We start from the raw sequence: 15,773 nt of genomic DNA, 5'->3' as shown, positions 1-15,773 counted from the left end.
TCAAGAGAAATACATGACATGTATACAGAAAAACACAAAATAAATACTTTGGTCATATTATTTGGGATGAGGAGAAAATACAAGAAATATTAATGGGCAAGGTTGAAGGTAAAGGGGTCATGGGAAGGCAGAGACTGGGATGGATGAATAAAATTACAAACTGGGTCCCCAGAGTGATGCAAAACCTCAGAGGGCTGGTGAAAACAGCCCGAGAACGTTTAGAGTGGAGGACTGTGGTCGCCAACCCTCATATATGAGGACGATACTCTGAATGATAAATTTAATTAACCTCAGGCAATTAGGTGGATGGAGCGATGAGGTGAAGCCTCGCAATGTCTCACTCACTCACTCACCTTTCCCATACAATTCATGACACGATTAGGCAGCAGCATGCTCAGCGTCTCCATCATCAAGGTGGTTTCATCCGGGGTAGTAGGAGCTGTTAAGTGATACAAGAATATAATTATGTACTGCCCGAAAACCCCTGCTGGCCGCGAGGCGCCTCTTATGGTCACCGGGAAGGAAGCGCACACTCCGCCCGCGGACTTACACCCATATTAGAGGTTAAGTGGCTAAACACTTGATAGTGTTTGTGATAAAAGTACAAACTGTTGCAAAATTATATTAACAGTGATAACAGGACACTCACGTGTTGAGACTAGCATCTTGAAGACATCTCGAAGTATGCTATTGCCACCTTTGAGACATTTGGTAGCTAATTCGTCACTCTTATCTGACAAACATTGGAAATGGGCATCTCTACACTCAACAACCGTGCTATTGGCCGTGCATGCTGGAGTAGAAAAGAAGAAAAAATACAATTACAATAACAAGATAGCGAAATCCACATTAATATATCAATAAGGAAAACGTTAGAAAAACAACTCCCTTAAAAAAAATTGCATCGAACTTAAATTTCACTGACTTAAATCATATATTATGAAAAAGTTATGGGCAGGTTAACAGGTTGTTAACACAGTAATATGTGAGACGGGGTTGTTAAGGCGCTCTATTAGTGAGTGTCTTGGGGCACCAGGCGGGTCACCAGCCTCAGATGCGTCTTCCTTCACCAATAAAACTTTTGAAGAATTATATTTTGTACAACGATTGTGTACAGGAGAGAATATGTTGGCTTATGTATGTATGAAAGTGTTGACTGTTACTTGATTATATTAATATTGACGCCATTCACGGCGTCTCCCAAAAGTTGTGTGACAGTATTAAGTAAATGTTCCTGAGCCGCACTTGTAACCAAACCCGACCACCTCATGACTCTCTCTACTGCCTTCAACACCACCCCACTCCTACTATGTTGACACACACACACACACACTCACCAGTGGACAGATAGAACTCGCCCAGTAAACTTACCGTCAATCAGTTGATTTAATTTGCATTTACGTTTTTTTCTTCTTTGTGACTCAGCTACCACCAGCAGCATCGCCACCACCAACAACACCATCAACATCTTTCTGGTTGCAGTTGACATCTCTGAAGGAAAAACAGTGGTCATCAGTCATTACTTAAACAACACGGGGAAAAAAATACAAATTTTATGTACAGTCACGAAAAAAAAAGTGCAGTCAGTTTTCCTTCTGATCCATGAACCTGTGAATTCGAGACATCGGGAGGGTACCTTTTCCTGATGAAATATTCCAATGGTCTCGATAACAAATCCGATCCATCGGGACTGCCTCCGTGGCTGTGGCGTCTCTGAAAGACTTTACCTGACGCTGTTCCCGATCAGTCAGGTATGACCCGAGGTCTTTGAGAGACGTTGCAGTCCCGATGGGTTGGGTTTGCTATCAGGATCTTTGGAACATTTCATCGGGAAAGGGTACCCGCCCGATGATCGTCCAGATGAATATAAAACATAAGAACATAAGAAAATAAGGAGTCTGCAAAAGGCCGGTTGGCCTGTGCATGGCAGCTCCTGTCGAGAGTTTCTACCACTCTCTATCATCCATGAATCTATCTAGCCTCCTTTAAAAGCTCTCCAGCGTTCCAGCACTTACTACAAAGTTGCTAAGCTTGTTCCACTTGTCCACCACCTTATTTGTGAACCAGATCCTTCCTATCTCCCTCCTAAACCTAAACTTATCCAACTTAAATCCGTTGCTACGAGTCCTATCCTGCTCGAATATTATAAGAACTTTATCTATATCGCCTTTATTGATTCCTTTCACCCACTTTAATACTTCTATCATATCTCCCTGCACTCTTCGTCTTTCTAGGGAATGCAAGTTTAGTTTCTTTAACCTATCTTGATATGGAAGGTTTCTAAGTCCCGGAATCATTTTCGTCATTCTTCGCTGCACCGACTCTAGTGAATTGATATCCATTCTATAATAGGGGCACCAGACTGGCCAACACCTGGTGAATTATAACCCCCCAAACAAACCTCACAAACACCAGAGAATAATAATAATTTCTATGTCCCATAGATATCCTCTTTACACTTTTACGGTAGTTTGGTCTTTTTTTTCGTAACATTTTTTTTTTTTTGTGTTTGGGGGATATAATATTGGGGTACCCGATGCCTAGGTTGTGGCAACAGTGGGCCATCCAGCCGATTAGAAATATTGGTAGCCCTGCCCGGTACATTGCAATCCCGACCCATCGTATTGAGCGAAGCACTTTCTTGAATGGCCTCACCCTACAAAATTGCATTGTGCCCAATGGCCGGGCACACCATCGTGCATGATGACTGAGGATACGGCCTCATGAATGGCGCACTGGGTTTGTGTGATGTCACGGATTCACAATTTCATGAGTCTCAGTGTTCATGGATGGAACAAAAGTTTGACGGCACTTTTTCCGTGACTGTTCAAACTTGAGGAACAACTCTTATACAAGCTAATATTTCAACACCTAAGTTACCCCAGCTGCTAGTGTACGAGGACTCAACAACACCAACTACTCACCTGAAGATGGGAGAGAGACACTTGTAGGGTAACTCAGGAGCAGGACGGCTGACGGGCAGAGTGTGGGATACAGAAGGTGTTGGGGTTATATAGCTTACAAGGTGCGTCATCACAAGCACCGCCGCCTCTTGACGGAACTATTGATATGCCTGGTTGATGACAGCCAGGCCTGCCAACCTACTGTATGTGAAGGACAACACCTCCCAGCCCCCTCCCCCTCCCTACAACCACCAACACTTACACCACTCACCAACACCCCCACACCAACACCCACCAACACTCCCCCCACACCCTCACCACACTCCACCACCACCAACACTCCCCCACACCACTCACCAACACCCCCACACACTCCCCACACCACTCACCAACTCCCCACACCACTCCTTCCACTCCACCAACACTCCCCACACCACTCACCAACACTCCCCACATAACATTTATAATTTTGTTCCATAATTTCTTGTTTTTTAGTCAAATTTTCTTATTAAACCTAAAAATCCATTTACTAGATAACAAGAGAACAGACACACACATAACTCGACACATACCTGCACTGTCTAGGTACATTGTTTGTATACCTGCACTGTCTAGGTACATTGTTTGTATACCTCCACTGCCTAGGTACATTGTTTGTATGCCTGCACTGTCTAGGTACATTGTTTGTATACCTCCACTGTCTAGGTACATTGTTTGTATACCTGCACTGTCTAGGTACATTGTTTGTATACCTCCACTGCCTAGGTACATTGTTTGTATGCCTGCACTGTCTAGGTACATTGTTTGTATACCTCCACTGCCTAGGTACATTGTTTGTATACCTCCACTGTCTAGGTACATTGTTTGTATACCTCCACTGTCTAGGTACATTGTTTGTATACCTCCACTGTCTAGGTACATTGTTTGTATATTCTCCACTGTTCAGGCACATTGTTTGTATACCTGCACTGTCTAGGTAATATTGTTTGTATACCTGCAATTGTCTAGGTACATTGTTTGTATACCTGCACTGTCTAGGTACATTGTTTGTATACTTCCACTGTCTAGGTTACATTGTTTGTATACCTGCACTGCTCCAGGTGCCATTGTTTGTATACCTCCACTGTCAAGGTAATATTGCTTGTATAATTTCACTGTCTAGGCACATTGTTTGTATACCTGCATTGCCTGTACACATTGTTTGTATACCTGCACTGTCTAGGTACATTGTTTGTATACCTGCACTGTCTAGGTACATTGTTTGTATACCTGCACTGTATAGGTACATTGTTTGTATACCTGCACTGTCTAGGCACATTGTTTGTATACCTCCACTGTCTAGGTACATTGTTTGTATACTTACACTGTCTAGGTACATTGTTTGTATGCCTTCACTCTCTAGGTACATTGTTTGTATACCTGCACTGTCTAGGTACATTGTTTGTATACCTGCAATGTCTAGGTACATTGTTTGTATGCCTGCACTGTCTAGGTACATTGTTTGTATACCTGCACTGTCTAGGTACATTGTTTGTATACCTGCACTGTCTAGGTACATTGTTTGTATACCTACACTGTCTAGGTACATTGTTTGTATCCCTGCACTGTCTAGGTACATTGTTTGTATCCCTACACTGTCTAGGTACATTGTTTGTATCCCTACACTGTCTAGGTACATTGTTTGTATACCTGCACTGTTCAGGTACATTGTTTGTATACCTACACTGTCTAGGTACATTGTTTGTATACCTGCACTGTCTAGGTACATTGTTTGTATACCTGCACTGTCTAGGTACATTGTTTGTATACCTGCACACTGTCTACTGTACATTGTTTGTATACCTCCACTGTCTAGGTACATTGTTTGTATACCTCCACTGTCTAGGTACATTGTTTGTATACCTGCACTGTCTAGGTACATTGTTTGTATACCTCCACTGTCTAGGTACATTGTTTGTATACCTCCACTGTCTAGGTACATTGTTTGTATACCTGCACATGTCTTGTTAGTACATTGTTTGTATACCTCCACTGTCTAGGTACATTGTTTGTATACCTGCACTGTCTAGGTACATTGTTTGTATACCTCACTGTCTAGGTACATTGTTTGTATACCTACACTGTCTGGGTACATTGTTTGTATACCTGCACTGTCTAGGTACATTGTTTGTATACCTGCACTGTACTTGTTTGTATACCTCCACTGTCTAGTACATTGTTTGTATACCTCTGTATAGGTACATTGTTATACCTCCACTGTCAGGTACATTGTTTGTATACACTGTCTAGGTACATTGTTTGTATACTTGCACTGTCTGGGTACATTTTTTGTATACCTCCACTGTCTAGGTACATTGTTTGTATACCTGCACTGTCTAGGTACATTGTTTGTATACCTCCACTGTCTAGGTACATTGTTTGTATACCTGCACTGTATAGGTACATTGTTTGTATACCTCCACTGTCTAGGTACATTGTTTGTATACTTGCACTATCTAGGTACATTGTTTGTATACCTGCACTGTCAAGGTACATTGTTTGTATGCCTTCACTGTCTAGGTACATTGTTTGTATACCTGCACTGTCTAGGTACATTGTTTGTATACCTCCACTGTCTAGGTAGTTGTGCGCTAGTTCATGAACAGAATCACATTGTTCTTGCTGGCGTTGATGACATCCGCCACATTGCATTGAGATTATTTGTTGATCTACTACACACACACACACACACACACATACATACATACAGTGAGAGAGACATTTTTACTCACTACTGTCTCACTCTGTTTCCATTGCTTCCTAAGTGTCCAAAAGAATCATAGTCAATAATAATGAAATTCAAAATGCTCGGATGATCTTGAGCATTTCCTCTAACTCAAATAATAATCTTTTAATTTGTGTTTGATATAAAGTTTTGTAAATTAAGGGTTGAGGAGGTATATGGTAAATACAGATCAGTTTAGTGAAATACTTTAATTTCTCACTCGTCTTTATGCATCGCTGTATTCTGGGGCCATTTTTTTTATCAGGCCATACAAGTGTTGCGTTGGGCTTATTAAGACACGGTCAAATGCACTTGATTTATTTAGCATATATAAAGCAGATATAAAGCAAAGTCCTATATGGAACAACACTGTCTGCAGGGCGTTGTTGTTTTCATCCGGAAGCTGAACAGTGGACAGCTAGTGAACAACCAGTTCTCTTGGGGACTTCTTCAGAGAGCGAGTGTTGTTCAGGGTGTTGGTACCGCAGCCCTGAGACGCGTTCAATGAGCGAGTGTTGTTCAGGGTGTAGGTACCGCAGCCCTGAGACGTGTTCAGAGAGCGAGTGTTGGTACCGCAGCCCTGAGACGTATTCAGAGAGCGAGTGTTGGTACCGCAGCCCTGAGACGTGTTGAAGGAGCGAGTGTTGTTCAGGGTGTAGGTACCGCAGCCCTGAGACGTGTTCAGAGAGCGAGTTTTGTTCAGGGTGTTGGTACCGCAGCCCTGAGACGTGTTCAGAGAGCGAGTTTTGTTCAGGGTGTAGGTACTGCAGCCCTGAGACGTGTTGAAGGAGCGAGTGTTGTTCAAGGTGTAGGTACCGCAGCCCTGAGACAGGTTGTGTAGAGAAACAGGGCCAAGATGACGTCACGAGGTAGTGTAGGGGCGGGGTGAGGCGGCGGAAGACAGGTGGCAGCAGGTCAGATCAGGTCATGCTAGACGGTAAGGTCATCAGAGGAGGTTCAGGTTAAAGAATCCGGTCTTCATGTTCCCAAACTGTTCAGTCGACGTTGGTCAAGATGATCACTAGACCGATAACTCAGTCTCCACCATCGTCCACAACCAGTCTGGGCAGCGGTGGTCATCTCACGGCTCATTCTGCTTCAGGTGCTAAACATGTGAGGAAGATCTGTTGGAGAGATGAAATGAGAGACTTTAGTTTTTTGTTTATGTACTCAATAAAATACAATATCTATACCTGTACAAAATCGTGTTAAAAAAAAAGATAACGAACGAAGGATTTTCACAATACTACCGAGAAAACAGGAGTCATCACAGTGTTCATTCTGAAAGTAATCATACTCCTCCTCCCTCCCTCTCCCCCTCTCCCCCTCTCCCCCCTCCTCCCCCCCCCTCCTAAGTACAGATAGTATTTTTTGAGTGCTGACTAACGAAGTAATAAATTCTGCATTAAGAATAAAAACGAATAGCTCGGGAGAGTCTGTAACAACCACCATCACCACCAACTACTACCACCACTACCATCACCACTATATCCACCACCACCACCACTATCACCACCACCACTATCTCCACCACTATCACCACCACCACCACTATTACCACCACCACCACTACCACTACCACCACCACTACCACCACCACCACCACCGTTCTCTTATGTCCAATGTTTGTAGGTATTTCCCATGGGGCTGAGACTGGGGAAGATGAGGCAGTGAGAGGTGATAAAGATAAAGAACTTACCTCCTCCTTTATATCTTCAGGTGATGTAATATTGAGCCTAAACATCAAAGCACTCGTGATCATCTTCCTACGTCCCTTCGATAACTTCTTCGTTACTGAAAACGGTAAAAAATAGGGTACGTTATAAATAGGCTTCTTATACGTTCACACACACACACACACGTTGGTCAATATTTGTTAAAGGACATTGTCGTCTGTGCCCTGATATCATACAACAGTCAAATAAATTTTTAAATAGTAATACATTTATATATTTATCCACCTGAAAATTTTTAAATTTCAATTGTTAAAGGAATTGATGAAGAGAGAAAACATGACAACACGAGGGAGAAAAGTGAGAGTGTACGGAGTCAGTAGGAGGCGCCACGTGGGGTCAGTAGGAGGCGCCACGTGGGGTCAGAAGGAGGCGCCACGTGGGGTCAGCAGGAGGCGCCACGTGGGGTCAGCAGGAGGCGCCACACGGGCTCAGTAGGAGGCGCCACGCGGGCTCAGTAGGAGGCGCCACACGGGGTCAGTAGGAGGCGCCACACGGGGTCAGTAGGAGGCGCCACACACAACAACAAACACATATTTACTTTTTTATGTCACTATGGGGTCAAACTCCTCCCGACGTTATGTGACTTTAATGATTGGCAGAAAGAACGTGGATGAATGACCTCCGAAAAGATCATAGTATCGAGGGGAAAGTTTTAAATTGGATAAAATCATGGCTCACCGATAGAACGCAGAGGGTCAGCGTAGATGGTGTTAAATCTGAGTGGGGCCGTGTAACCAGTGGGGTTCCCCAGGGGTCAGTACTAGGCCCACTCTTGTTCATAATCTACATAAACGATCTAGATACTGGGATCAGCAGTGACATAAGCAAGTTTGCGGATGACACCAAAATAGGGCGGCAAATTAATTCAGGGCAGGATGCAAATGCATTAAAGGAGGATCTAAATAAACTGCAGGGGTGGTCTGAAAAATGGCAAATGAAATTCAACACCAGCAAGTGCAGCGTACTTAATATTGGAAGAACAAATATTTATAATGTATACAGCCTTAACAACATCAACCTAGAGAAGTCGACTTGTGAAAGAGACCTAGGGGTACTTGTAAGCCCGGACCTACGGCCTAGAAAACAGTGCGTTAATGTTCGAAATAAGGCAAACAGAGTATTGGGTTTTATATCTAGAAGTGTAAGTAACAAGAGTGCAGAGGTCTTATTGCAACTATATCTTGCGCTAGTCAGGCCACACCTCGATTATGCGGTTCACTTCTGGTGCCCCTATTATAGAATGGATATAAATTCACTAGAGTCGGTGCAGCGAAGAATGACAAAAATGATTCCGGGACTTAGAAACCTTCCATATCAGGATAGGCTAAAGAAACTTAACTTGCATTCCCTAGAAAGACGAAGAGTGCGGGGAGATATGATAGAAGTATTTAAGTGGGTGAAAGGAATCAATAAAGGGGATATAGATAAAGTTCTTATAATATCCGAGCAGGATAGGACTCGGAGCAACGGATTCAAGTTGGATAAGTTTAGGTTTAGGAGGGAGATAGGAAGAAACTGGTTCACAAATAGGGTGGTGGACGAGTGGAACAAGCTTAGCAACTTTGTAGTAAGTGCCGGAACTCTGGAAAGTTTCAAAAGGAGGCTAGATAGATTCATGGATGATAGAGAGTGGTAGTAACTCTCGACAGGAGCTGCCATGCACAGGCCAACCGGCCTATTGCAGACTCCTTATTTTCTTATGTTCTTATGTTCTTATGTACAATAGTGCTGTTGTAATATTGGGTGTCTCAGTAAACACGCGAATAGTTTGTACTACAAGAGCAACACTGGTCCTCACTTGTTGATGAGCTGCCATGCACATGCCAATTGCAGACTCCTTATTTTTTTATGTTCTTTAGTCTGCCACAAGTGAGGACAACATTGTTGTAATACAAATATTTACCCCTTCTCTACTGAAATCTCTAAGGTAACGTGGATATATTTTTATCTGAAACACCCTGTAGATGTCTGTATACAAATTTAGTCGTTGACAGAATCATTACTGTATATAGATGGGAGAGGAAAATATCTACTTACGCAAGTCTGCCAACGCTACTGAAATGTCATCGTCTGAAGGGATGATCTCGGAAAGATAATTTGTTAGGTTCGCTCTGCAGCCTTTGATGAGGTCCTGGCATTCTGTGAGAGTTAGTTCATCAGCACAACCTGAAAGAGTCGTCAGCGAAAACATTATTAATTGACATTAATACAGCAACTTGAGAGTTGTTACGGTAATATAAAAAAAGTTATGGGCAGGTTAACAGGTTGTTAACACAGTAATATGTGAGACGGGGTTGTTAAGGCGCTCTATTAGTGAGTGTCTTGGGGCACCAGGCGGGTCACCAGCCTCAGATGCGTCTTCCTTCACCAATAAAACTTTTGAAGAATTATATTTTGTACAACGATTGTGTACAGGAGAGAATATGTTGGCTTATGTATGTATGAAAGTGTTGACTGTTACTTGATTATATTAATATTGACGCCATTCACGGCGTCTCCCAAAAGTTGTGTGACAGTATTAAGTTAATGTTCCTGAGCCGCACTTGTTACCAAACCCGACCACCTCATGACTCTCTCTACTGCCTTCAACACCACCCCACTCCTACTATGTTGACACACACACCAGGGGACAGTTAGAACTTAAACTTACTTGTCATTAATAACATCACGTCCTCGTCATAGCATTTTTTTTTTGCGATAACAATAGCCAATAGCACCGCCGACAATAGCAAGATATTCACCAAGACCTTCATGTTTACAGCAGACAAAGAACTGTGGGAGAAATAAGGTGTCGTTACGGGCCAATACTGTACAACAAGAGGTGCTGAAGTAATGAAGTTAGTGTAGTCCTCGACCGTACTTTCGGCCACCCTACCAAATTTCAGCTCTATATTTAAAACTGTGGAAATGCTTAGTAGTGGAGCAGATATGTGAAATATTTGTGACAATGATAAAAGCATGAAATTTGGCACAGATCTAGGGTAGGTCTGAAGGAAGATTTTTGGCTACAGGACCACTCGAGACTCTTCCTGTGATGGTCGCGGCGGACATTTTTGTTACGCCATTACGACAAAATAAATTATGCGTCATAACTTTAAAACTAATCAAGATAATCTTGTACTCATGTTTTCAGGGTCAAGAAATACAGTAAAACAATCACATGTACCATATTATGGAAATGTATCCTGCAATCATAAGTAAATGTGGTCAGAGGGACTTTTTCAATTGCCGGACATTGTGCATGAGCTCTTTGTCAAAGAAAGTTATTTAAAGCAGTGTAGTGTCTAAAATAATCGTGTTTTAACACTGACAGGCAAGGTAACATAAATAGCATTTCTTATTCAAATATTTCAATTATGCCTTTGATAAGCAGTGAGTTATACATCTTATATGCTATCCAAACTTATGTTCAAAAGAAAAGAATTAGAATATCATAATTTTCATAATTTACAATGCAACAGTTGTGGTCTATTGGATATCTACAGCATCAGCCACACTTCTGTTGTTCTTCCTCTGAGGGAAAAGTTCTTTGCGGGCCTGGTTTAAACTTTCTTTGCCACTGGTTCAGTCATACAGTAGGATTACAAAACGTTCAACATGTTTCATCCAGGCTTCTACATCTTCAGGTGTTGCACCCAAAGCACCAAAAGCTGCAGTCACCGCATCTTAGGACTTCCAGGCTTCCTAGGCTATATTCTTTCTCTGTCTGCAAAGAATGACACACTGTCACATCCTGTTAAAGCATGATACTTTGGTAGTGCAAGGCAGCGATCAGATCCCATTGCTCTGACAATTTCATTGACTGGAATGTGACTCATATTTTTCCCTATCCCGAAGGAGACCCAGAGTACATCATGTTCAGACGATTAGCTGATGCAACAGCTGAGACCCACATCTGTATAGACAGTGCGTATTTATGCTGTGTCTACTTCTTTATGGTTATATGGAGCTAGACCTGATGCATCTCGAGGCTGGATGAAGAGAACGCCTGCGTGAGGTGTGCTGATAACCTGTTTCTCTGTACTCATCAACAACAATCTTATTGCCCAAAAAAGAAAATAGCCCAGATTTATTGTTATCCAGGCGAAGGAGCTCTTGCTAGTTTCTAGGAATGACACTTGTCGCTTTCACACATCTCACTCCTTTGCCTCTTCGCTGTTGTGTACCAGCCTTTATGCTATGAGGAAGGCATTCATCCTTAACAACGTCTACACGAAAAATCTTCTGTAGTTGGGATTCTAAGTAAGGTAAGAATACGTGCATGGCATAGTCACTGATTGTCTTAGCAGAAACTGGTTGAAGCATTTGCACAATAACAGCTCCCCTCGAAAATTATGACCTGTGGTGTGGTGTAATGGTTGACATGCTCGCCTCGCAAGCGAGCGGACCCGGGTTCGATCCCCGGGCAGGGTGAAACTATGGGAAAGTTTCTTTACGCCATTCGCCTCTGCTTACTCAGCAGTAATTGGGAACATGCATGTTAATCGATTTGCGGATCGTGTTCCAGGGTAATGGTTCGCCAGTGCAGTTGGTGAGTTGTCCGGTCTTCTCGGACTATTCCTTGACACTGGGTCATGCAGCTCGTTAATCTTAGGGTGTGGTTGTTGTGTTGGCGACGGCTTCTACAACTTAAACAAAATTCACGCCTAGGTGGCCCTTGGGCTGGCCATCCTCGTTACACGAGGGGCAAACATTATTTATATGACATCAGTGACAGGAGTTTCAGCAGTCACATCCGGTGGTACTAGATCCTCCAAATATCCCGAAAGATCTGATTTAGTACCATGTCTCAGTTACCAAATTGCGACATCACAGGAGGATATGTTTGATTTTCATGCTCAAAGAACTTGTCAAGGTCTCCATCTCGCGCTTGAGATGCTATAAATTCTGGAGAAAAGAGAACAGTCATTCTTCAAAGACAACACTTGTTGCTGATCTTTAGGATTTGCTCTGACTGGAGGTCTACTGAAGAGAGGAAGGTTGTTGCGCTTGATAGTATCAGCAATTGGTTTAGCCACATCCATAAGATGGTCTTTGACATAAGCATCGTGCTGTTCTTGTCCCAATTTCTGCCACAGCAGGGTCTGTCAGGTCTCTGCTGGGCAGTACCAGGTCTGTGCTGTTGTTATTAAATGGATTTCCATTTCATTGAAGGTATCTTTGAGTGACTGCACATTGGTGAAGTATAATTTATGGACATGGTGCATCTGTTCATTATGACAGCCACATTGTGACATCTTTGTTATCATTAAGACCTCTAATATCACTCTTACCATTTCTGGGCCAGACATGACAAAAAGTACACTGACCGAAAGTATATATGATTATAGAATAAATTGACACAATACACTAATTATGGTTGCTTTATTGTACTCCTCGACCCTGAAAGCATGGAGAGAGACTCTTCAAGTACAAGATTATCTTGATTAGTTTTATGGTTATTCGTTCATATTTTTGCACATATCTGCTGGACTATAAGGAACACACACACACACACACACACACACACACACACACACCATAGAGCAGTGGTTCTCAACCTGGGGGCCATGGCCCCCAAGGGAGCCACGGCAAGAATTTAGGGGAGCCACGGCGAGCTGTTATAAATTGTACGCTTCCAAATAATGTTGGGAATCTGAATTAAACAAAACTTGTATTACTTATTTTGACTTGGCAGAAGAGAATTTTCATTCTTTTTTTTTGTCATTTTGTTTAATAATAACGACAATACAATTTTAATAATTACATACTCTGGTGCCATTTTATTTTTATTTTTTACGGATTATTTAAGATTTCACAGGTCCAGTCCCTGTCTGTGTGACAGGCGCTGGACCGAGCTGCTGAACTAACTTGTTCAGTACGTGTCCGTGTGTCATCCCTTTGCAAGTGGTGATAGGACCGAAGGATCTCAGTGGAGTGTATTGTCTCTGAACCATATATTGTGCTTGAGCTTGACTCAGCATAATATACTCGTAATTGGTGTTACTTATTTAGTTTCATAATTCATGTGGTCGCTGCTTTACGTGGGTGAAATATTTGTACACTTCCTTTATTAATTATTTCCATATTTATTGGTGCCATTGTTGTTCATACTCATTCTTTACTTATATAATCCTACCATTTTTAGTGCTAAATTGGTATGACTCACTAGTCTTCCAAGTTGGGCAGTGCTTGTCAAAGGAGGCGTGTTCTTGCTTACAGGAAGTACACTTCAGCTTGCTTGCTTAAGTGTGGATGTTTACCTGTGTGCATGTTTGTGTATGACTGTATGTGTGCTTTATGTGTGAGTGTATGGGCGTGTTATGTATGTGAATGTGTGTGCGTGTTTGCCATTCTAACTCTTGTCCTATTTATCTGTCCTTCTTTATCATTCTTTAGTCTTTATCACTTGTCTGTTTGTCTGTTCTGGGAGAAAAATGAAGGCCACGAGGATGTTGAAAATCCCTCAAGGGGGGAATGGAGTGAAAAAGGTTGAGAACCACTGCCATAGAGTTAGTTCACATGATCCATAATACGGTTGACATGTCTAATAATCCTGGACTAACTTTGGTCTCAGTCTCACCACTCATGAACTCAACACTGTCTCACCACTCATGAACTCAACACTGTCTCACCACTCATGAACTCAACACTGTCTCACCACTCATGAACTCAACACTGTCTCACCACTCATGAACTCAACACTGTCTCACCACTCATAGACTCAACACTGTCTCACCACTCATGAACTCAACACTGTCTCACCACTCATGAACTCAACACTGTCTCACCACTCATGAACTCAACACTGTCTCACCACTCAACTCAACTGAACTCAACACTGTCTCACCACTCATGAACTCAACACTGTCTCACCACTCATGAACTCAACACTGTCTCACCACTCATGAACTCAACACTGTCTCACCTCTCATGAACTCACTCACTACTCCAGCTCACCAGTGATAAGCAGTAAACACGCCATTTTAGTGAGGACTCAACAACACCAACTACTCACCTGAAGATGGGAGAGAGACACTTGTAGGGTAACTCAGGAGCAGGACGGCTGACGGGCAGAGTGTGGGATACAGAAGAAGGTGTTGGGGCTATATAGCTTACAAGGTGCGTCATCACAAGCACCGCCGCCTCTTGACGGAACTATTGATATGCCTGGTTGATGACAGCCAGGTCTGCCAACCTACTGTATGTGAAGGACAACACCCCCCAGCCCCCCCCCCCCATTACTTGGATCATTATTATTTATTATTTTCATAAACGACATAGATATCGGCGTAGACAGCAACATAAGCAATTTTGCTGATGACACTAAAATAGGGCGTGTTATTAAATCTGACGAGGAATCCGCCAAACTACAGGAAGATCTAAAAAAAAAAATTCGAATGGTGTGAAAAATGGCAGGTGAAATTCAATGTGGACAAATGTAAAGTACTGAGTCTAGGAGATGTAAACACAGAATCCGGATAACAGATGAACAACGACGTTATAGAGAAATCCGAATGTGGGAGAGATTAAGGAGTAATGATAAGTAGGAATCTTAAACCAAGTAAACAATGTGTATTTGTTCGAAACATGGTTAACAAAGTACTTGGGTTCATGCAAAGGAGTGTTAGTTACAAGACTAGCGAGGTCATCCTAAAACTATATCTTGGGCTTGCGAGATCTCACTTGGATTACGCAGTTCAATTCTGGTCACCGCACTACAGAATGGATATAGAATCCCTGGAAAGAATTGAGAGGAGAATGACAAGACTAATCCCGGGCATTAGGAACCTTGAATACAGTGACCGGTTAAAACATCTTAATTTTCACTCCCTCGACAGACGTAGAGTGAGGGGCGATATGATAGAGGTGTATAAATGGAAGTCAAGGCTAAACAAATGACATTGCAAAGGTACTCAAACTATCCAACCAGGAGCGAACTCGTAACAATGGTTTTAAATTAGACAAATTTAGATTTAGGCGCGAAATAGGTAAACATTGGTTTGGAAATTGAGGAGTGGAAGAGTGGAACAAGTTACCGAATATCATCATTAACTCGAATACGCTGGATAGCTTCAAACATAGGTTGGATGGATATATGAGCAATAGGGTTGGGTGTAAATGGGACTGCCCAGTATGGACCAATAGGCCCGCTGCAGTTTCCTCCATTCTTATGTACTCATGTATATCCACCAACACTTACACCACTCCCCTACACCGCTCACCTACACCCCCTATCAGTACTCCCACTCACCAACACACACACACACCACTCACCATTCCCACACACACCACTCACCATTCCCACACACACCACTCACCAACACCCCCCTGAACACCCCCCCTACAAACTACTCACCTCACACACCACTTATCTCTCCCACACACCAC

The 15,773-nt window shown here is 42.6% G+C and overlaps 2 protein-coding genes across 2 annotated transcripts in view; one reads left to right on the top strand and one right to left on the bottom strand.

Annotated features, from left to right (window-relative positions):
• Window positions 1–15,773, top strand: part of LOC121874510 (low-density lipoprotein receptor-related protein 4-like) — a 108,499-nt gene that overhangs the window by 62,374 nt on the left and 30,352 nt on the right. The gene's annotated exons all lie outside the window — the stretch shown is intronic.
• Window positions 5,972–14,514, bottom strand: LOC121874488. The gene is made up of 5 exons (XM_042378628.1): window positions 14,401–14,514; window positions 10,054–10,175; window positions 9,441–9,569; window positions 7,367–7,461; window positions 5,972–6,791 (listed from the first exon to the last, which is right to left on the bottom strand). The coding sequence occupies exons 1-5, from the start codon at window positions 14,511–14,513 to the stop codon at window positions 6,756–6,758; spliced, it is 495 nt and encodes a 164-aa protein (XP_042234562.1). The 5' UTR covers window position 14,514; the 3' UTR covers window positions 5,972–6,755.

The sequence above is a fragment of the Homarus americanus genome, unplaced genomic scaffold (genome assembly GCF_018991925.1).
Source record: "Homarus americanus isolate GMGI-L3 unplaced genomic scaffold, GMGI_Hamer_2.0 scaffold11794, whole genome shotgun sequence".
Lineage (NCBI taxonomy): Eukaryota > Metazoa > Arthropoda > Malacostraca > Decapoda > Nephropidae > Homarus > Homarus americanus.
The sequence above is the reverse complement of the archived record's forward strand: the minus strand, read 5'-3'. Positions and strand labels throughout refer to the sequence as shown.

Excerpts from the sequence above, each read along its gene's own strand:
- LOC121874488 (XM_042378628.1), bottom strand. The coding sequence starts at position 14,513 with ATGACGCACCTTGTAAGCTATATAGCCCCAACACCTTCTTCTGTATCC. Across the intron at positions 9,570-10,053 it reads CGTGATGTTATTAATGACAA|GTTGTGCTGATGAACTAACT; the intron begins GTAAGTTTAAGT and ends CGACTCTTTCAG. Across the intron at positions 6,792-7,366 it reads CTGAAGATATAAAGGAGGAG|ATCTTCCTCACATGTTTAGC; the intron begins GTAAGTTCTTTA and ends TCTCTCCAACAG.